At 36.5% G+C, this 22,587-nt stretch overlaps 1 protein-coding gene across 2 annotated transcripts in view; it reads right to left on the bottom strand.

Annotated features, from left to right (window-relative positions):
* Positions 1 to 4,508: 4,508 nt before the first annotated feature.
* The window catches only part of LOC136248268 (glutathione synthetase-like), a 29,679-nt gene continuing 11,600 nt past the window's right edge, over positions 4,509 to 22,587 (bottom strand). The window contains exons 2-13 of one of the 2 annotated variants that reach the window (XM_066040066.1): positions 20,475 to 20,547; positions 19,981 to 20,138; positions 19,874 to 19,928; positions 17,000 to 17,074; positions 16,841 to 16,914; positions 16,706 to 16,786; positions 15,922 to 16,002; positions 14,532 to 14,723; positions 13,857 to 13,926; positions 13,081 to 13,162; positions 7,759 to 7,954; positions 4,509 to 4,799 (exon numbers count right to left, since the gene is read on the bottom strand). In XM_066040066.1, coding sequence (XP_065896138.1) covers positions 4,676 to 4,799; positions 7,759 to 7,954; positions 13,081 to 13,162; positions 13,857 to 13,926; positions 14,532 to 14,723; positions 15,922 to 16,002; positions 16,706 to 16,786; positions 16,841 to 16,914; positions 17,000 to 17,074; positions 19,874 to 19,928; positions 19,981 to 20,138; positions 20,475 to 20,547 — 1,261 coding nt within the window. In that variant the 3' untranslated portion in view covers positions 4,509 to 4,675. The remainder of the gene's footprint in view (positions 4,800 to 7,758; positions 7,955 to 13,080; positions 13,163 to 13,856; positions 13,927 to 14,531; positions 14,724 to 15,921; positions 16,003 to 16,705; positions 16,787 to 16,840; positions 16,915 to 16,999; positions 17,075 to 19,873; positions 19,929 to 19,980; positions 20,139 to 20,474; positions 20,548 to 22,587) is intronic. The other variant, XM_066040067.1, reaches the window with a different exon arrangement.

The raw sequence follows: 22,587 nt of genomic DNA, 5'->3' as shown, positions 1-22,587 counted from the left end.
AATGGCCTAGTTTTTGAATTTTCATTGTATCAACAATGGATCATGAATCCAATAAGAAGCAATATATGTGTATAGCAATTGCAGCCACAATGTACTGTGTGGAAGAAGAAACAAAAATTAAAATTTACCACACGTTGTCAGTGTGTGAAATTGCTATGCAACAGCTAGATAATTTGTGACTGGATTTGCAAAAAGGTAACTTTTTCACAGACAAAATTTGACCCATGCATATTTTGAAATTCGGGGTTTCATAAGTTTTTGAACATATACCTTATAATTGCGCATGCCTGCATGCAATTATCCATGAGTGTACAGTAGCTACTAGTATCTATCTGCATTTTGATACTAAGAGCAAGTTTATCAGTGTAAGGAGTCAAGTGTTACATCATTTTGTTTTCTGGTATGTAAAATGTGTGGAAAAGGTACCTGTTCACAAATCTGGTCATTTTAACTCAACTATTCTAAAGAACATATACAGTATAGCAGCTTGTGTACTTTCAAATCAATTACACTGTGGATAAATGAAGTCATTTATTATAAAAATGCAAGATGGAAATCCATGACAAATAAGGCAGTAGACAGCAGGATGAGGCAATAAATCAATATATACAAAAGTCAGAAGACATCAAGAAAATAATCCACAGGTGCTTACATAAACCATCATAATTATATGGGTGATGGCTCTATTGCATGTATTTTGTGGAACTGTCAGATACTTTGATGAAATGTCAGATACTTTGATGAAATGAAATGAACAGAAAGACTAGCCCCTCCCCCTCCCTCGAACAGAAATGAAAGCAGAGTGCCATCAGGCGTAGTCAATAGGTAAGGCAGTGTAAAAACCTTCTGCTTGATATTATACGCATACCAGGTTAGCTATACTCAGATGGTACGATTTTCCGTACCATACGCGTATGGCTGTACCGTACGCGTATACGCATATGGTATGTACCATACGCGTATGGTACAAAATACGCATATGGTATAGAACATATATATCTTGTTAAGCCAGTGCGTATATATCTCGTTAACTCGAGACATTGCACACCTAATAGGAGTGCACACTATATCCAGAAATCATTAGATTTCTTTGATGTTATACTTTATCTCTCTTCTCATATATAGGGAAGCAAGCAAGCTGTAATTGTGGGATTCAATTTTGAGCTGTGATTGTGGGATTCAATTTTAATACATCAACAGTAGATTTTTTTCTTTTGTAAATGTAGTAATTGAATTAACATAATTAACACTAGTCTCTTAAAATTGTTATATTAGCAAAAGTAAAACTGATCAAACTACTGTCAAAATTGGATCCCACAATCACAGTTTGTTTGACAAAATTCAATCCCACAATCACAGCTTACTTAGTTCCCTATATAAGAGAAGGGTATAGCAACTAAAGATTTTGCCAATTAGGCAAGCATGCATGCTAAAGTAGAACATATTAGTTATGCCATGGGCACTCATGCTTTGCCTGTATATATACACTCTCCCTCGGGCCTGCGGCCCTCGGGCTTGTGCATATATATATCAGGCAAAGCACTCGTGCCCGTGGTATAACTGTTACATAATTCTACATACTTATTTCAGTCAATGTGTATGGCTATAATCATTACTAGACTAATTCTGTACAGTATACAGACATGTTTTTATATTCCTACTTCCTCAGCTACAAAGGAAGTGCCAGCCATCAACAAACAGATCCTGTAATAGAGCAGTCAGAATAATTGAAACTGCTACCCCAGCATCTTCATGTGCAAAAATTATATAGGTGCCTCAAAAAAATAGTATCGTTTTATGTTTTAAAGCTATTGAAATTACTTCTAAAGCATTTCTAAAGGCCTAAATAGTAAAATTGAACAGTGAAACATTACTATAGAGAGTAATTATGTGCTATGAAATATTACTGCTAGGTAGAAGCTGCAATTACCATGTTCCAGAGTGGAACCCCCCTTGTGAAAGTCAGGGATCTCCCTCTGAAGGTGGTCTGTAGACTGAGATTACTGTATGAGGACAGAAGGAGAAGTTGTCAATGAATCCACACTTCATCAGCATTAAATAATTAATTTTTGATGAAAATCAAGAAATCATATAAACATGTACTTTTTGGTGTGCTAGTGTACATTTGACAAATTAAAAGTTGACAAATTTAACTGATTTGTCAACCTTTTCTCTTGTCAAACTTTCCCATCATACATGTACAATAAATGATGTGTTGTTCATAAATTTGACTTAACCAGAGGGCCAATTCACATGAAATGTCAGATGGTGTCAGATGTATCCAGGTATTTAAAACAGGGTGTTCCACTCTGGAACATGGTAATTTCAGCTACAGTATATATAGCTACCAACTAATTACCTCCAGTTGAATCTTACCATTTAGAAATGCAACTGAAGCCTTTAGAAGTAATTTCAATAAACCATAATTATTTTTAGGGCTCCTATTGCATATGAAGATGCTGCAGTAGCAGTTTCAAGTGATTTTGCAATAAAGAGAGGTAAAGTGCTTTGTCACTATATATAAGGGTTTGCAATAGATTTCTTTGACTGATCAATTGATTTTTGTGTATTATACTTGAGAAAAACTTGGCACCAGCTCATCATGGCTCTTCCAAAAGGGGGGCCATTCCATGGAACCCTTTAAATCCTCTGGACCTGCTCCCTGTTGTGTAATGGTGCATTCTTATTCATATTGCAATTCCTTGTTCTCTTCTACAATTCCTTGCTTACTGCATTTACATGGGCTAAAGTAGAAAATATATATATTTACTTTAGGTAATGATCTCCCTTTTTATTGTAATTATCCCTGCTATATATAATTTGCAAAAATTCCTATAATATAAGTTTTCCTTACTCTTGTCCTATTACCTTTATCTAGTGAACTCTAGTTGGTGGTTTCTCCCAGAAGAGCTTACTAAGCTCCTTTTGAGGTCACTGGTTACACCAGGGATGCAATTATGCTGTAGAATTGTGCTGTTCAGCTAATTATTAATCTCTGTATGTATGACACTATTACTGAGTACCTTGCCTACTTTCAGTGGATGAAATTCTCCAAATATCTGCTGCATCTGTGCTATGTACAGTCAGTTCATCTCTGTTACAGATATACCATTTTTTCCTATAAAATTTGGAAATCAAATCATGCACCTATGTGGTATCAGTACTCCAGTGTATTTTTTGTAAATTCTACCCATTGTCATTTTTCTTTTCCTCATAAATTTTTCAGACATAAAGTTATCCCTGTCGCTAAAGGAAATCAGCATATACGTACAATTATTTCTATACTGGTGCAAGAATGTTTGTACTATCCAATCAGTAACTGATTCTGTATATGTTTTCATTGTTTTTGTTCTGTAATTGCTTTGCGTTGTGCCACTTAGTTATTTGTCATTGTAACTGTACAGTGTGTTGTACAAAATGATTTTACTTCTTTATGGTAGGAATAATGGCTTTGCCAATTGTTGAAAGGTTAAAATCAATCAATCACAATAATCTTTTTACTAAATAAAGCCAGGAACTTATAAGCACCGAAGACGCAAAGGAGTGTGAAACTTTCATGAGGTTGTGTGGTAACAGTGCTGAAATCCAAACTTACTTTATATTGAACACCACTAATAGTGTTGAAAGCTCACCAACCACACAGGCCACCCTACACACCTGTTTAGTGGGCTTCTGTCATTATAAACAAATTCACTAGTGCTGCATGTGCAGCACGAGATGAGCAGTACTAGTCATGGATCAACAGTTTTAGCCCATTTGTTAGGTTGGTTAGCAACACTTCTCCTGTTGTTGCTGTCTCACACGCTATAATTCCATCACTGTCTCCCATCGCTATAGTTGATACAAGAACTGCTGCAATGCGGCACTTATAAGCTCCTGATAAAGCTGAGAGTGAAGCCCATGAAAGGGTGTACTACTGATAGCCCACAAATGCATGTGATATAATTTAGTTATTTCCCTAGAACAATTGAAGATTGGAACCACTCACCCCACCATTTAATGGGTCAGTTGGTTTATTTGTAGTCATTACATGTATGTAAGTAGTTAGCTATTCATATTGTACCTGTGTATTTGATTTTCTTGGGGCTGGTCCCCCTGGACGCATCAGCTGTCCAGTACAATATAAAGGAATAAAGAAATGTAGGCTTCTGTTCCATTTTTCAGTAAGCCTGAATTCATAAATTTTAGTATACATAGTCACCCCTGATGTGTGACATGATAAACTAGGTGGTAGTGTAATCCTCCAGCAACATGTAGTATAGGCATGTACGAAAGGAGCTACAACTGCATGGGACCTGAAACTTTCTCTGCGTTTTTATACACCGTATAACTTGAGTGATTTGTAAATACAGTACCTGCTGTTCTATTTGATGTTAATTATTTTGTGACACACGTGCACACACACACATACAAGCAAGTACTGTGACTATGAAAAACTGCTCAAACATATGCAGTGACATACTGTAGCAGTATACACATTTGCCATCAAATTATATATTTGTGTTCATAGTGATAGCTTAGAATTCAAAAAAGGTATTAAACACTTTCACACTTGGACAATTTTCAACAGCTGTTGATATGCATAAATCCTGTTATACATGCGTACACTGAAACTACTAAGAGCAAGCATATATTACACATAATACATCATCCATCTATACTAATGTGAGTGATTTTAACTTGGAGTCAGCATCAGTGAGCTAAGAGCACCACCAGTGGAATTAATCTCATCCATGTTGGGTGATACATGTCTAACCGAATAACCAGCTGATGAGTTCATCAACACCTTTTCTCCATTCCTAGTAGGTAATGTAATAAAACGACTAGTGTAAAATACCGTAATTGTTAATATTAAAATATGGGAAATGGCTGGCCAACTCAGGCGACTAATAAGAGAGGTTCCACTGTATATACATATATCACTATCAAACAGGGTATGTACCATACCCATTGAGTCTGAATAGAAATCTAAGCATTATGGCCACGTGACTACAGTCCTAATTGATACCCAATCACTTTATACCAATCACTTCATACAGAAATAGTTTGCCATTAAGTAGTTACCTCTATACCATATATAGCTTAAAGCCTTTTGTAGTCCAAACTGAGCCTGTACTTTGCTATACTAAAGGCCTTACGCAAAGTGGCCAGTGACAGCCATGATGATGAACCATAGATGGTATGGGTGAACAAACTAGCTGCACTACTTCATACTTCTATAACACAAAGAATGGTTTAGGACTCATAGTTATCTTCAGTACAGATCAGTTAAGCATCAGAGGAGGTTGGTCATGCATCATAGTCCTATGATGTATTTCAATGTGTGATTACACAATAAAACATGGCACCTAAAATTAGCAACATTATTATGAAGTCCTTTGTCACATTCACAAGAAGTATGCATAATGTACTGTTTGTTTCTTGGTGATAAAAGCCACACAAAGTGTTGGACCGCTGATAGGAGGATACTGGTAACTGCAATTTATCGACATCAATCGCACAATAGAATACTTGATACCAATACCGAGGTGTTGGGGTTGAATGGATTAACTTTTCTTTGAGATCATGAGGTGTTTAATGACACATAACCAAACCTCCTCTGGCTAAGCATAGTAGCCACTGCCTTACCACATGATTCTAATTAAAGTTTACCATGTGATCTGCAGATTTATGATTGTGAAGTTATTAGTTCATTGTTTTTATGGTCCAAAGATAAAAGAGCAAGTTCTACAGTGTCAACTACCGCTTTTGCTTCGCAGGCTTTGTAACTAGCCAGCCTGGTTAGCTCATTCAACTGGTAGCTAATGTATACAGCTAGCTTTATACTGAGCTGTTGTTGGTCATCCCTACTATTTTGTGCATGCCTGCTATGTAACCAAGTGTATGCATGTGTAACTAAACCTGAGTATAGAAGTCTCCGACTAACAGTTGTCATCTCCTTCAAGCAAGGAAACTATGTCAATGTATTAATTTTCAGTATTAACTTTTTCTAATGTACAATTGTATATGGATGCCACAAAATCATTTGAAGCACATAAGTGATAGCTGTACTTATAATGATCAGTTTACTACAGAAAACAAAGCATGGCAATTATCCTCCTAAATTATCTATCTACACTTATAACAATCGGTTCTGCAACAAGGAGAAGATCTTACCTCTAAAAATCCTGATCACCTGGTCAATTTTGGAAAGCTGGCAGGACCAGACACATAACGAGTGTCAAAATGCTCCAATAGAGCAATTAAATGTATTCTAATAGAGTAGTAGGAAATACTGTACTAAACAAAGTTAAAATAATATTCCCCTCTGGATCCAAAATCACAAGAAGTCAATATATCCTTCATGCCTTACTATAAGATTATTGCATTGCACTATCCTTGTCTTATTCAGTGCTTATAACATTTGCATATGCTGCTAAATGTTGATATTAATTTTGTGCTCCTGCTGCAACAACTAAATGCAAATTGCAAATTTTAGAGGGGGTTTCTGGAACCCCAATAAACCTCTCGCCTCACTCCATCATAAGTAACCAATTGTCAATCAAGTTTAGTCCTTTGAATCATATCTCACTGAAGAAAGGTCTAACAAACGTTCAGTTTTCACCAATCTGCTTTAGCTATATTTCAGTTATTCCATAGTTGTGGTACATGTTCATAAACTGATTCATTTTAATGTTCTACATGCCAGGCTGAGACCATGCAAAGTGGGAATTACTGACCACACTGGTACTTGTTATTGACCACATGTCCTGCATGTAGTAAATTATTGACCACGTGTTCATATTACTGCACCGCAACGCTCTGTCCTATCCTGCATTGCATGAGTGCTATACAAACAATAAACATGGGTTGAGTGGCTGAGATGCTAATAAAGTGCAAGGTGAAGCCAAGCACTTCATTAGTATTGAGGCCAAGGACTTCATTAGTATCGAGGCCAAGCACCATATTTAAGTATTTGTATAGCATGAGCAAGGTGATGCATTAAATTTATCATTATGGAACATAATGATACAAAACCCAATACATAAACATGCTAAAATGGCAGCATACTGGTTGTTCACTTCCACACTTACATGCACTTACATGCATGTAATTCCAGTCCAGGTGAGCATTAAAAAATGCTGAAAGTTTTAATTGAGTTTCCTACAACTTTGTGTGTGCCCAAAAGGTAGGTATCTGGTAATAAAATTAATATCATCTCTGTCAACACGGCAATGGCTAAAGCTACAAGTCACCGTATAGGCTATTTATCACCTTATTCTCCATTAAAATGCACTGACTTGCCTTTATGTTCACAAATCCGCAACAAGAAGTGCTAGACCAGGTATAATATTATTGTAAAATCCTTTTCTAATGGTTAAAAGTCTATAAAAGAGATAGAAACCATTAACAAACAAATGAAAGGAAAAGGCAAGACCAAGATGGGAGACATTCATTGGAATCCAAAAGGGTGCCACACATGAGTTTATTATATGGCATAAAATGGTAGTTACAATAGACTCATGCCTAATAGATACAACAGACAAAATTCACACACAGCACAAACACACAATTTCACATGAAAGTACCATAAGTAACATAATTTGACCAGCAAATAAATTTGAAGCTTTTAGAGATAATGTATATCAATGAACACATACACCTACACCAATAGAGTAGACAAACTACTCTAATCGAATGATCACTGTATGGCCATATGGGTGACTGAATAACAGATTCACCACTGTGCTTATGTAAATTGCCTTGGTTGTTACTAACCTTACAAATACACCAAAAATACCAATTTCAGGGCACGTCTGAAGTAAGTGATGTTTACTGTCATTACCAACCATCGCATATTCTTGTGTAGGATAGTTAATGCGATCCATCAATGTATATGTAACCCTTGACTCCATCTTTAGGATTTGCGTTAGCTTTTCTCTTATGTCCTCATCCTCATCCAAGTAACACTTAGCTGAAAAGATCAAAATATATTTATTTTGAATATGTATTTGGCTTAGCTGTTCAAATTATATACTGTAACTAATCCAAAACAGCCAAGCTGTGAAAAAGGGTGCGGCTTTCCCATAATAGGCTAGTATCAAATGTGACGGTCAAGAAATGGCTGCAATGATAATATACTGTCACTTAATTTGTGACATTACAATTAATTGGCATAATATTATTATCATTTCTTGGCCACCACCTCTGATATCACATCTTTTTCATACTAAACTATGTTTGGAAGGCCGCACTCTTTTTCACAGCTTGGCTGTTTTGGATTAGATATAAGTAAACAGTATAAGTTCTTTTTTCTACGTCAGCTTGACTTGCTGCCTTGTTGGACCTTGAATAGAGCACATGTAAAGTAGTGAGTGATGGAATCCATGCCAAAATAGCCTACCATCGTAGCCATTTCTTGGCCACCACCTTAAATTTCACATCTTTTTTCACCATAGCCTTTTTGGGGACTGTACTCTTTTTTTAAAGCTTGGATGTTTTGGATTGGATATCACTTCTTTTTGTATTTGTATACCCCACAGCCAGCCATAGGCCGGCTTTGGAATATCGTTTTAGGTGTACAGGACAATCCAAAACTGCATTAAAATAAACTATAGATCATTAATTTTTGCAAACTTCACCCTGCTGTCTGCCGGACTAGTTGTAAATCACTGATATTTAAACAGATTTCTTGAAGGTTTGTACAAAAGATACCTGACACATGCAAGTAGCTTACATAAGTGGTTTAACTGGTAGGCAAGACAACAAATCACAGCCAGGCTGACTGCTCTATTAGAGTAGGTCTATCTCAATCGAGTGACGCTTATGTATGTTAACTTATTTTATTTGACTATTTATTAGTACTCTAAAAGAGTGCACATATTTCCTGAGCACTTCTGATACAATGCACACAGAATGTAACAGTCTAAAGTTTCCATGGATAGATCTATGAAATAATATTCTGGTGTAGTACACTAGAACTTTCATTTATAAGGTAGAAATTACATGAGATGAGCAACTGACAGCAGTGGCAGAGTGGTAAAGGGTTTAAATGTCTAGGTGTGGAGGTCTTTTGTTTGAACCCTGAACAATTTTTTTCTGTTTTTCTCCCATTTCTTGGTGACTGTTCTATTAGAGTATCTCAATCAAGCTTGTTTCACATGTTTGGTTTTTGCTTTATACCCCCTTAGCTAATCTCTCAGTACTTTCAAATCACAAAAAAAGTTTGCGCTATGTAGTCTTGTGTGCCAGATGGTTTGTGTGGGTTGGCAAATAAACCATCTGGTCACTGTTGTACACATTCCGTGAGCACTGCCAAAATGTTGGCTGAGCCAAACAGATCGCTTCGCAGACTCTATGACAGAAAACACAAATTGTTTAAATTCTTAGGACTGAATCTAGATTACAGATGTAATGAGATTACAGGCTGTTTCTACACATGTGATGGACTTAGAATCTAGTACAGAGCTCTTAAAAGCATCTTAAAAGTATTGATAAAGGGATGAATATGGTTCGCTGCAAATTTGTGAAATGGTGGAATAGTTGAGGAAGATCTTCAGCAACGTTTCAAATACATTGCCAAGACATTAGCTACCAGCCTGAGTACAATTTTCACCTTATTCTGCTCACAGAGGTAACTGGCATGATTATTACATCATCCTTGGCACAAAACAATACCATGATGTAATATAATTGCATTCTAGTGTGTTCACAGAATGGCGGAAAGTGTGCAACAGTGACCAGATGGCCTATTTGCTGCCCCCACACAAAACTATATGGCACACGAGACTAGATGGCCAGCCTATCTGCTTACTAAGTTTTAATTGGTTTCTGTCAATAGTTTACCCTGCAGGCATGACAAATATTGCACTTGTAATTTTTGAAAATTGCCCATAGTTTTTTGCCACATTTACCAATCTGTTCACAAAGTGGGAGATAAATGCACTATGTTATGCTCTTTATAGCAATTCCAGAATTAAGTAAATTATGCATTTCCATAAGCCTTCCATTGGAGAGTCTATTTACTGCCGTACAAGTGATTGATCAAACAATTGGATCGTTTTAAGAGTTTCTGGGGGCAAGTAATATGATGGTGCTGTTAGTTTCCTGCTACAGATATGTTTTATGCCAATTATAAGATTATTGTGCAATATATCTCAGGGGCGGATACAGGGGGTTGCAATGGTTTCAGCTGAAACCCCCTCTGAAAAATAGGTGTGTGCCCAAAATCAGTTTACAGAGTGGGTGAACTACCTAGTTTGTAGACCAGCAGCCAAGTGTATAATTCAGGTTTGCTATAATAATAAAGCTAACGACCTAGTTAATCATTTGATGCCATCCTAGCATCACCCCTATTAGGGGTCAGAAGGCAGACTTTTCATACGCAATTAGTGCCTCTAAAAACATGGTTTAAAGCCAATTACTACATGCTAATTCTAAAGGTTTCACTTGCATATTCTAAAGGCTTTAATGCAATGGTAAGATTTGACAGTGAAACATCGCTGGAGAGTAATTATGTTTTGCTATCACTAGCTAGCTACCTAATACTGAGGTAGCTATAGCTAGCTAGACTGAAGCTACCAGCAATTACCATGTTCCAGAGTGGAACCCCTGTTTTTGAAAGTCTGGATCCACACCTGTTAACTATTCTCAAAAATTCTCCAAAGCTTGGTAGGCCTAGGAGAACCTATACCTATAAACTAATCAGAAGTTTTCTGGATGCATGAAATCATACTAGCTATATACTACATTAATTTTATGTTGCACCCCATGCATTGCATATCATGCATGCAGATTCATAACTGCAACTTCTAGAGGTTGAATAATCAGCTTTCTTTCAACATGCATGATCACCTACAATATTTCTTCACATCAGGTAAAGCTAAGATGTCAAAATTTTCTAGCGGAAGGCATTCAGTTAGTTTGTTTTTCCCTCTGAGTGTCAACTTTTAGAATTTCCACTGCTAGAGAAAATAACACCATGCCATTCAATCATATGTAAGTGTTACCAAATTCAATCTCAGAAGGCTAATTTTTCAAAATTTTATGGGTATGCCCCTAGGTCCCCCTAGTTGGAGCATGCTGAGTGTGAGTGACTTTTACTAATGCCCACATAAGAATATCCCAAATGTCTAAACCTGAAACCTCCTTTGAAAATTTCTAGATCCGCCACTGTATCTACCACAATTTTATGTCTTCTTTGCAAGACATGACTGGAAATATGTTAGTTACACCAAAGGTGAACATTATTGTCCATGTAATTTTCAACATTAGTATGCTAAAAGTCAACACAAACAGCTTATCTTTTGGTGCACCATTTTTGTAGCTATCAAGGAGCTGTACAAAATAATTATAATAGCAACTATAAATCAACTACTTCCTTTTATGCTTTTGGGTGGAAGTGACTGGTGTGCTATTCCACCATTGTCCCATCTGCAAGATGCTAAATGCATGCAATTATTTAGTGGCCTTCTATAGAGGTGAACTTTGTACGGTTGCACTGTAGTCCATGTATTAAGGTATTTATATAAACAAACAGAAGTTTGAAACATTTTTACAAAGCTGAGTTATAAGCTTTTGTTCAAATTATGCCATTTTTGGGACTTTTTTCAATGGAGAAAATATTTTACCTTTTAAATGTTTATTACTCCTATAATGGGTTTTTAAAAACTAAGTGTTTATGGGATCCTCAAGGAACACTGCACAAGGCTATGCTAAATAAAAATCATTTCGATTAATTTTAAAATTCTCCTGGAATTGCTACTCTTTATACCCTCCCCAAATATGAAAAGAATCCAATAAGGCTTGCACTAGTTATGGTAAATTTTGTAAGTGGTGTGAAATAAAGGAAAGAACACGAAGAAAAATATGAAGAAAATAAGACAAACTTTGAAGGAGAATATGTCAAAGATGGCCAGACCAACTTGGTATGGAAGATGTCCCACCCTGAGGGATGTTGCACAGAAAAAAAAAACAAGCTATTTTTGCTCAGCCGTTACTGAGTACAAATGCGTTTTCTTGGTTCCTGTAAAATACACACTTGTCTGTCACGCGTCTGCACACATTGGTCGCACCACACACAATGTGTGTCCTGATATGGACCTAAATTTTCCTTCTACTTGTCTGTTTATGAGTTATGCTAGGCTGGAGCATGTTAGTCAGTCAGTCAGTCAGTCAGTCAGTCAGTCAGTCAGTCAGTCAGTCAGTCAGTCAGTCAGTCAGTCAGTCAGTCAGTCAGTCAGTCAGTCAGTCAGTCAGTCAGTCAGTCAGTCAGTCAGTCAGTCAGTCAGTCAGTCAGTCAGTCAGTCAGTCAGTCAGTCAGTCAGTCAGTCAGTCAGTCAGTCAGTCAGTCAGTCAGTCAGTCAGTCAGTCAGTCAGTCAGTCAGTCAGTCAGCATAAATTCTGTTAAATAGAAAACTTTAAAAACTCATTAGAAATATTTTGGAAGGGTTTGGGGTTGGTCAGAGACATTTTTGGACTTGGCTGTGCCTAACCAATGCTGCTAAGTTGTCAAAAGGGGAAATTAAGGCTGGTTTTAGGGTGACAAAAAAGCCCAGTTCTTTATGATCCCTAATATATGATAGAGAAGATATTGTATGCCACTCATGAAAGCTTATTGGCTTTATCTTGCACTGTTTCTTGTGAGAACTAATCTGGACTTTTTAAAATGTAGGAACCATGTGAATTATATCCTCTATACTAACAGTTTACGGACTTGACATCATAATTGGTCTGGAAAGACAGTGATTTTAAAGACAAGATAAAAGGTGAGACCATAGTGCACACATTGAATCAAATGTGGTATCCCGCCCTATGCCCATGGTGTGGGTATGGCCTGAGAGCTTAGACCACATGTACGTAGGGGAATATACAGGATTTTTCAAAGGTGGTTTCCAGATGTGGTAGTGAGTTATGGTGCTGGGGGCACAGCTCCAAGCCACTGACAAATTGAACATCAAAATAATTAAATAGACTTATGATTCTAGTATAAAGTATTTTCAATGAGTATGTTACAATTACAATTGTATATAATTGTAGCGCGTTATCCCCAACTCTGTAAGTAAGTACATTAGACATCAGTGTTGATGATATGTATATTACCAGTAGCTTCTCTTTGAGTCTTTAAAACAAACTTTTCAGGATTCTTCAATGCCATTTCAATCACTTCGTCACCTTCAGGTCCCTGAAAAAGCATTGCAAATCTTAGTTATAAGCACTACAGGGATGTACCAATCTAGCAAACATTAGCCAATCCAATACATATTTTATGAGTTGTTTCACTCATTACTGATTCAGTATCAGAGGGGAAATTATGTGGGCATCAAAAACTGTCTTGTAACATTTTAGACCACAAATTCTGGCTACTTATCAGGACCTAAATCCTATAGGATCCTTGTTATCATCTCAACATATGTAGATACCTCTCTCAAGTAGGTATACAAAACACAGTAATTATGTGCCTGTAACACTGGTAATACAGCACATGACATTAAATTAATACTATTTAATTAGAGGGAGGTATACCAGCACATTTCAGTTGTTAAAGGGCTACAATGTGCTGTAGTCTAAATTTGTGGGACATCAAAACACAGGGTTCTGCATAATTTCGTAACCTTCAAGCCCTCTTCACTCAGGTGCTACAACTCAGAGTCTATGGGTCTACCCTTATGCTTACATAACTGATGAGTCGAAACAGAATTATACACTAGAACACATTATCTTTATAACAGCATATCAATGGATTTTCCACACAATATCAGTATCAGCACAATATCACTCAAATAGTCTATAGCTAGCAGGAGCTTATGTCCATACCATGCAGCACCAATTCGATCAGTGAATTGGTACATCTCTAATAAACACACAGCATTACATACCTCATCTAATGGGTATAGTCCAACTAAGGTTGACTTTATTCTTTCCAGCATAGTTGGATCATTAAAAAAGCTGAATAATGGAATTATAATTACATAAAATTATGTGTCTAAAGTGTAGCTTTAACATTAGGGTGGACGTTATGGTCATTTTTATTACCGTTTAGGACTCTATACAGAGTATATGACACACAGATATACAGTAAAGACTAGATTTGCAATCAACAGTAAGTAATTATACAATAAATCTTTAAAACCGTTCAAGGATGGCTGGTTTGATCAAAATTTGGCAGTATAAGAAATATTAACTGTTTGTTTGAAAAGTCATCTTTACTCCTTTTCCTTATATCTTAGCACTAAAACTGGATAGATTTCTTAGCCATTGAGTGTTCCACTGAAATTCTATCTCATAGTCATATCTTATACATTTTAATTTATCCATATAGCCATTCATGCCATACTTACTGATGTAGCCACTTCAGTAAGCATAAAACAGTGTAGATATTGATAATCCGTATAAGTCAAATACTGTCCTTGCAACAGTTTCAATGCTGGAGAGTCTCTAACCAACTGTACATAATAATGTACTATATGTTTCTGTATAAATTAAGCATTCTTAATAGTCAAAATACAAATATGTGTAGTTAATACACATGTAGCTGTATGTGCATAGCATACCTCTCTAGAACATTTGGATTAGAAAAGACTTGCTGAATTCTTTTAAGTGTGCACAGATGATGAGAAATTGGAGGACACTTGACAGCTTGGGATTGTTCTAACATCAGGTATGCACTCCACTGCTTCTCAGTAGGAAAAAGATTTGGATGGTATCCTGATCTGTAGTAGACTATGGCAATCTCAGTATCATTTCTGTAGAAAATTATAAAGGTGTGAGGACAATTTAGGAATCACGTATATAGTGAACAATAAAAAGTACTAAAACAAGGGAGATACACAAATTTAATTCCTACTACAGTCCAGTCATGCTTGCCACAGTACAAAAAGCACCTCTTCAATCAAAGTAGCCACTATGAAAAATACAGATGATTTCCATTAGGTCAGGCAAACTTGATAATTGTTTCTCATCCCCGCCTGCATTCCATTTTATCCCACCTCCTCTAATTTCATTATTGCTGTTATTAACCATATGCATATGTATTTTGATGCCAAGAAGGCTGGCTATCATTTTACAGCACAGCAAATGTCACTTGCACCTCAGAAACGGTGGTAAAATAGTAAATACTAGTTGTTAAAAGGCTTAGCTGTTATTGAGTTACGCTTGTCTGAAAGCATCGGTCAGTTAGACAGTCAGTCAGTAGAAAATTCCATTTAATTTTTTAAAATTCCGTAGCAACTTATTGAACTCGTTTTAGATCAATCTGAAGGCTCGTTTGGGTTTAGTTTTACTTAACGAATACTGCCTCATCGTTGTCAGGGAAATGTGAGGCTGGTTTTTGGGTGATGTTTTTCATGGGCCATGCCCACACCTTTGTGGTCCCTACTATTATACTGTATCATGTTTAGCTACCTGAAATTCCAGTGAATCAACTGCATCAAGATTCATATACCCTAATAAACCAGTCACCCTAATACAACAGTCAACAAATTTAATATTAATGGTGACAGCTGAAACCTCAACCTTGATAGTTTAATTCACAAAAATTCCTATAGGGAGGGGGCACGCCCACAGACCTATAGTTAAGTCCACTAGATACCAATATAAATGTGTTAAGATCAAGATACTTTAATAGAGCAGTCACTCTAATACAACAGTGGAGCTAATATTAATTGTATTCTGATAAACTGCTAAAATCACTATCAGATTTAATCTCAGTGGGTCTAATATTCAAAGTTCCTGGGGATGCCCCCAGACCCCTCTAGGTTGGCATGCTTTACTATAGAAAATAAATTGTGTCCTGCACACCACTATGTCGCAATATACAGGACACACTTTGTCTTTTACAGTATTTGCATGCTAGTTTGCTTTGTACACTAAGGTACATCATCTCCTAGCTACACCCCAGCCCCTCCCCCTGAAAAAGGTGTCTCCTCCACCGCTGATACTTACACTATTAATCTGTTATCACTCTTGATAGTAGCCACATTATCTAATTCACCAAATGTGTGTCTTAAAACCTTGATCTGGTACCTGAGCAGAAAAAATGATACAGTAGACAGCATCGGTATAATATGCACAGGTGTATTTTGAGAAATAACTTCAAAATGCTTTCAGGAAATTACATCTTCACACATACATACATACACATACACATACACACACACATACACAAAGACTTTTTCATTCCCACCCAACCCTCCATGTAACATATTCACAAGGGATGCTGAATCACCTAGTTATATGTTGTATTATTGAGAGGACCTATGGACAGACCACAAACAAAAGCAGGGGACATGAGTCAGCAATCTGGTCCAGAAACAATAGCAAATCTGGTCCAGAAACAATAGCACTCCTGCAACAATGACACTTTGTCACATGTGTGTAATGTATTTGCTAGCACCATTGTGTAACAAACTTATGACAAGCATATTACATGCATGTTACACAAGTTTTTACATGCATGTATCCTGTAACAACCTTGAATTTTCTGTATACATATGAGGACAATGGATCATTTAGTTAACTACAGATATGGTTTATAACACTGCATGTACCCTTGGTCAATAATTGTTTGATGTTTGCTTACACAATACTATTCCACTAGTTACCTGTAAGTGCACTGAGTCAGAATCAAATTTTAACTTTCAGTGTATAAAAATCCATGACCAGTACTGGTGGTTTGAAGCAAATTGAATAAGTGTAAAATTTAATGGATACCTTAATTAAGACTTACTCAATGGCCAGTTTAAGCTCAAACTTTCCTAACTCAAAGATATTTGATTCATTCTCATTTATCACCATTAATATAGCTGCCCTGTGAACAAAAGGTACAGTATAACATCATTAACATGTTGATGTGTGTACTCACTTTGGCTGTCCATACTCTTTCCAGGCAATAGCCATAGCACGGCAGACCATTGAGACTGCATCAGGATCTAAAATCTGTTAATATACAGAAAATGCATTTACTTATAATATATTATATCTAACACATGTGCATGTACATAGTGATCTACATGTATCTCACAAAATAATGCATGATGGTGACAGTGTCAGACATGGCCATCATAAATAGGTTGACAACATTCAGATGCAAAAACTCCTAGGTGACCAATCAGAGATATGCATAGCCAAAAACTCAATACGTAGAGGAACACGTGAGGCACATGTGACTGCTTTATTGGAGTTACTGTCTAACCAACTAAAACCTTTATACAAACCAGTACATACAAATGTAAAGGAAAAAATTACAGTAAGAATTATTGGATGAAGTGGGCAGTACTGGTATTTTCTACATGCGATTATTGCAACAAAATATCCATACAATAATTGCATCCCAGCAGTAACACTACATGTATTTTTCAACAAGGCATGCGCCCACAGGTGGCGGAGTGTGTCTAGTGCATGTCTGCATATCTGCATGTCAGTATGTCTGTCCAACATCCACATGAACAAGCAGGCTTTGAGTTACAGAAAATAAACCTTCATTCAATGAATAAAGGCTGTTCATGCACTATAACAAAGCTTAGCTTTCTGTTTTCATCGTGTTTACTTGAAGGAGTGTAGCCAGTCACTGAAATCAAGTGAAAAAGTTCAGTAGGGTTAGCCTATGTACTGTAACAGGTCTTGTAAGCTACCAGGAAGTACATAGCTTTTTGAGTTGAAAGCCTTGTATACAAATGACAATTAAGAGTAGCCATGAGGCTTTGTGTAGAGAATTTGCATATGAACCATAAAACAGTTAAGCAGATACTTTGATTCTATGCATAATTTGTGGTTTATAGTGGCTTGCTAAAGGTCCGGTACACTTCCTTAACAATACATAGCAATGTAATTGATGAATTATGAAATGAATGATGAATTATGAAATGTATTCAATTTTAATGTACTCTATGTATTGTTACAAAACAAAGCAAGAAACATAGTTACAGTATTCAGTAGCATGCTGTGTGTTAGTTAATTAAGGAATATAGTACAGTATTTACACCTGGTGTGTAGAGGTAGCACAGCATCAACTTGTTTACATATAAAAAGTTCATATCATCACAACTATAATTATAGGGTTGGGCAGTACTAAAAATCATGTAACACAATTATAACACAGCAAAACTTTTTTTTTTAATTCTTTACAGCAAAGGTCTGTAGGACACCTGGTCCTACAGCCTGCTCAAAGACATTTGCTATATAAGGTGCGTTTGAAAAGTTGTAGAGAGGAGAAAAAATCCATGACTGGATGCCTCGAACCTGCAGCCATCCGATTTACGCTCGAACGCTTACAGAAGTCTATCAGGCGGTCAGGATGTTTTCTCCTTGTTATTTTCATGTAATTATATCCATAAGAATTCTAGAGAATGACTCATTATCTCTAAGTACCCCAAGTAGAACCAAACAGACACTAGTTAATTTATTAATGCTTTTGGACACCTGGTCCTACAGCCTGATCAAAGACATTTATATTGATGTGTTGTAAATAATTATTGCATTCATACAACCAAAAATCTGGTACAAGATTCTTTCAACATATCAATTGATTTAGTGCATATTTGTGACCCTAAAGTATTTAAATGACAATCTGACTTCTTTAGCATGGTCAGTACAGTTTCTCACTTGGTAAGTCAGCAGAAAATACAATAATATTGCACAAAATATTGCAGCATTTTCAAAAATGGTTGCAATACTGTACACCATAACATACAGGTGATAATATTGCCAACCCTGGGTGAAACAATGAAGACTATCACTTGATTTCTAAATTTAATCCCTATTTTTTAGGCCATATGATGGCTAAAGTATAGATGTCATTGACCAACCAAGGTCAATTGACAACTCGACCCTTGCACGGTAATCAACAAACCCATGTCCTAATACTATTTATCAGCAGTACTTGCTTTCAACCAATTACACAAGCCTACATACAAACTTGAAGCATGTCTGGAAATGATCTGCCTATTTCAACTTTTGGAGGCATTACAGACAATTCTTACTTCATATTACATGATAGACAATATATTAAGCCACTCATGTGCTACAATACAAGTATCCGTTAAGTTAAAGCAAATGTCTTAAATTATTATTATGATTAAAGTACCTGGTAAAGGCAGAGCCTGTATATCAGAAGGCCTTATAAAGGCCTAAGATGTTTATATTAACTGTACTAAGTATGTTTGAAAAGTAGGAGAAAGAAGAAAAAATCCATGACTGGACCTGGGCAGTCTCGAACCTGCAGCCATCCAATTAATGCTCGAACGCTTACAGGAGTCTGCCAGGCGGTCAGGACATTTTCTTCTTACTATTTTCATGTATTTGTATCCATAGGAACCCTAGAGAGTGACTTATTATCTCTAAGTACCCCCAAGTGGAACCAAATGGACATTGTTTTATTAATTATTAACCTAATGGACATTGTTTAAATTAAATGTCAAGGTAGTCATTACTGGATTAGGCTTGTCTGAAGGACATTATTTAGTTAGTTAGTTAACTAGTTAGTTAGTTAGTTAGTTATAGTTAGTTAGCTATGTTAGTCAGCTAGTTAGTTAGCTAGCTAGGTTAGTCAGACAGTAAGTATATTTTCTAAAACTTATTAGAAGAACTTTGGGTTACTTGGAAGGTGTTGATTGTATCCAATAAGGCACGTGAATGTGGGCATCAGGAAAATGCAAACCTTATAATTTCTACTGTTTAGTAGTGTTGTACTAAATAACAGCTGGAAATAAACTGGCAAATCAACATCACAGAGTGGATTTTTAATTCTTGTGACTATATGCAAACAGACAATAAAGAACTGTAGGTAAAAGAAAAACCAAAAATAGTACTAGGGAATAGATGCACACAAGGTAGGTATAATTCTCAACATATTATAATGTACTTTAATACATATCTAAAAGGCAGTAAAGTTACACACCTGTCCTCTATACTGCTCCTTGAAGTCACCATCTTGATATTTAACTTGTAAAACTCTGTTTAAATATATCATTATCACTGGATAGTCCTATAACAGTTTATCCTTACTTGTGGACATTAGCAACATTTTCAGTGATGGCCGCAAAAGCAGGAGCAATAGTGTTCATTTCTACAAGTTTCGGTGCTACTCTAATGCCACTGTCTGCTTCTTCACTGTGTTCAATGTGGAGCAAATAGTCACATCGTTGAATTGCAATACTGATAGGCTGTGCAACAGTAAACAAGTGATAATTAAGTCAACAAAATGTGGTGACATTATAACTTTAGTTTTGCTTCGTGAAAAAAGATGCATTAACTCAATACTAATTCTGTGGCATATATATACAATGATCATAAGCTGGTAATTTTTGACAATGTTTACCCTCAATAATGTGCTACTAATAATGTTCATTCTCTACTACAAGCTGTGCAGTTTATCTTAAATTTATATTGGGCTGGACTAGTATACTACATGTTTTGAAATGATAAAGCAATAACAACATTGGTGTAAAATGGTATAAAGCAGTTACAGATATGTAAATGCAATATTGTCATGTAGTAACCTGCTGCTTAGTCAAAGAAACTTTGTTGTATATCTCAACTAGTCTCCGTACAAAGTCATCATGTTGGATAATGCTGCAATTTAGTAGAAACAGCATAACTATATTAAACTCTATAAACAATTTTATGTGGTAATTGTCCTATATGTTGTATGTTATAGAAGGCTAATTTTCAGCAATGCAGCAAAAGGCAAGATTACAACTTTAGTAAAAGCATATGTAGTAATAAATCACTGCATGCTTTGGCATATTGTTGTGACACCAAAAACTTGGAATTGTATTGTTCTTTAATACTAAGATATTTGTATACTGTTTCTGGTGTAAAGTATCCATACACATAGCTAAACTGTGAAAAAGGTGTGAAAAAAGGTGTGGTCTTCAAAACACTCTCTCCATTATTAAAATTTATTAACATCAACATCATTGCAGCCATTTCTGGGCTGTCACTTTTGATTTCACAACTTTTTATATAGCCCAGATTGAAGGCTCTGCTTCTTTTGGCTGTTTTTGCATGGATTTCACTTCTGTTTACATGCATATATATTATCTAATCCAAAACAGCCAAGCTGTAAAAAAAGAGTGCGGCCCTGAGAAAGGCTATGGTGAAAAAAGATGTGAAATCCAAGGTGGCGGCCAAGAAATGGCTGTGATGGTAGGTTAATGGTAAAAATTTTAATAACAACAATTCAGGTGAATTTTGTGCCAAGACCAAGTGGCACCAAATTCACCTGAATTGTTGTTAATAAAATTTTTACCATAAACCTACCATCACAGCCATTTCTTGGCTGCCACCTTGGATTTCACATCTTTTTTCACCATAGCCTTTCTCAGGGCCGCACTCTTTTTTTACAGCTTGGCTGTTTTGGATTAGATTTCACTTCTTGTTGTATTTGTATACCCCAAAGCCGGCCTATGGCCGGCTTTAGGGCTTTTTAACCTGTCATTTTTTCTTTACTACAGGAAGAAGAAAAGATGAAGCAGGGTGATTTCTTTGTAGCTGACCTCTCTGCAAGGTGATCCTTCTAGCTGATCTCTCTACCGGATGACTTGTTTGTAGTTGAACCCTCTACAGGGTGATTTGTTTGTAGCTGCATGAACTCTCTACAAGGTAACTTCTTCTAGCTGATCTTTCTACAGGGTGATTTGTTTGTCTCTACAGGGTAATTTGTCAGGGTGACTTGTTTCTAGCTGAACTCTCTACAGGGTGATTTGTTTGTAGCTGAACTCTTTACAAGGTAACTTCTTCTAGCTGATCTTTCTACAGGGTGATTTGTTTGTCTCTACAGGGCAATTTGTTTGCAGCTGAACTCTGTACATGGTAGTTCTTTGTAGCTGAACTCTCTACAATGTAACTTCTTCTAGCTGAACTCTCTACAGGGTGATTTGTTTGTAGCTGAAGTCTCTACAAGGTAACTTCTTCTAGCTGATCTTTCTACATGGTGATTTGTTTGTAGCTGAATTCTCTACAGGGCAATTTGTTTGCAGCTGAACTCTGTACATGGTAGTTTCTTTGTAACTGAACTCTCTACAATGTAACTTCTTCTAGCTGAACTCTCTACAGGGTGACTTGTTTCAAGCTGATCTCTCTACAGGGTGACTTGTTTCTAGCTGAACTCTCTACAGGGTGATTTGTTTGTAGCTGAACTCTCTACAAGGTAACTTCTTCTAGCTGATCTTTCTACAAGGTGATTTGTCTGTAGCTGAATTCTCTACAGGGCAATTTGTTTGCTGCTGAACTCTCTACATGGTAGTTTCTTTGTAGCTGAACTCTCTACAATGTAACTTCTTCTAGCTGAACTCTCTACAGGGTGACTTGTTTATAGCTGAACTCTCTACAAGGTAACTTCTTCTAGCTGATCTTTCTACAGGGTGATTTGTTTGTAGCTGAGTTCTCTACAGGGCGATTTGTTTGCTGCTGAACTCTCTACATGGTAGTTTCTTTGTAGCTGAACTCTCTACAATGTAACTTCTTCTAGCTGAACTCTCTACAGGTGACTTGTTTCTAGCTGATCTCTCTACAGGGTGACTTGTTTCTAGCTGAACTCTCTACAGGGTGATTTGTTTGTAACTGAACTCTCTACAAGGTAACTTCTTCTAGCTGATCTTTCTACAGGGT

This window comes from Dysidea avara, chromosome 3 (genome assembly GCF_963678975.1).
Source record: "Dysidea avara chromosome 3, odDysAvar1.4, whole genome shotgun sequence".
NCBI classification, from domain to species: Eukaryota; Metazoa; Porifera; class Demospongiae; order Dictyoceratida; family Dysideidae; genus Dysidea; species Dysidea avara.
This window is presented reverse-complemented; position numbering and strand designations above follow the sequence as displayed.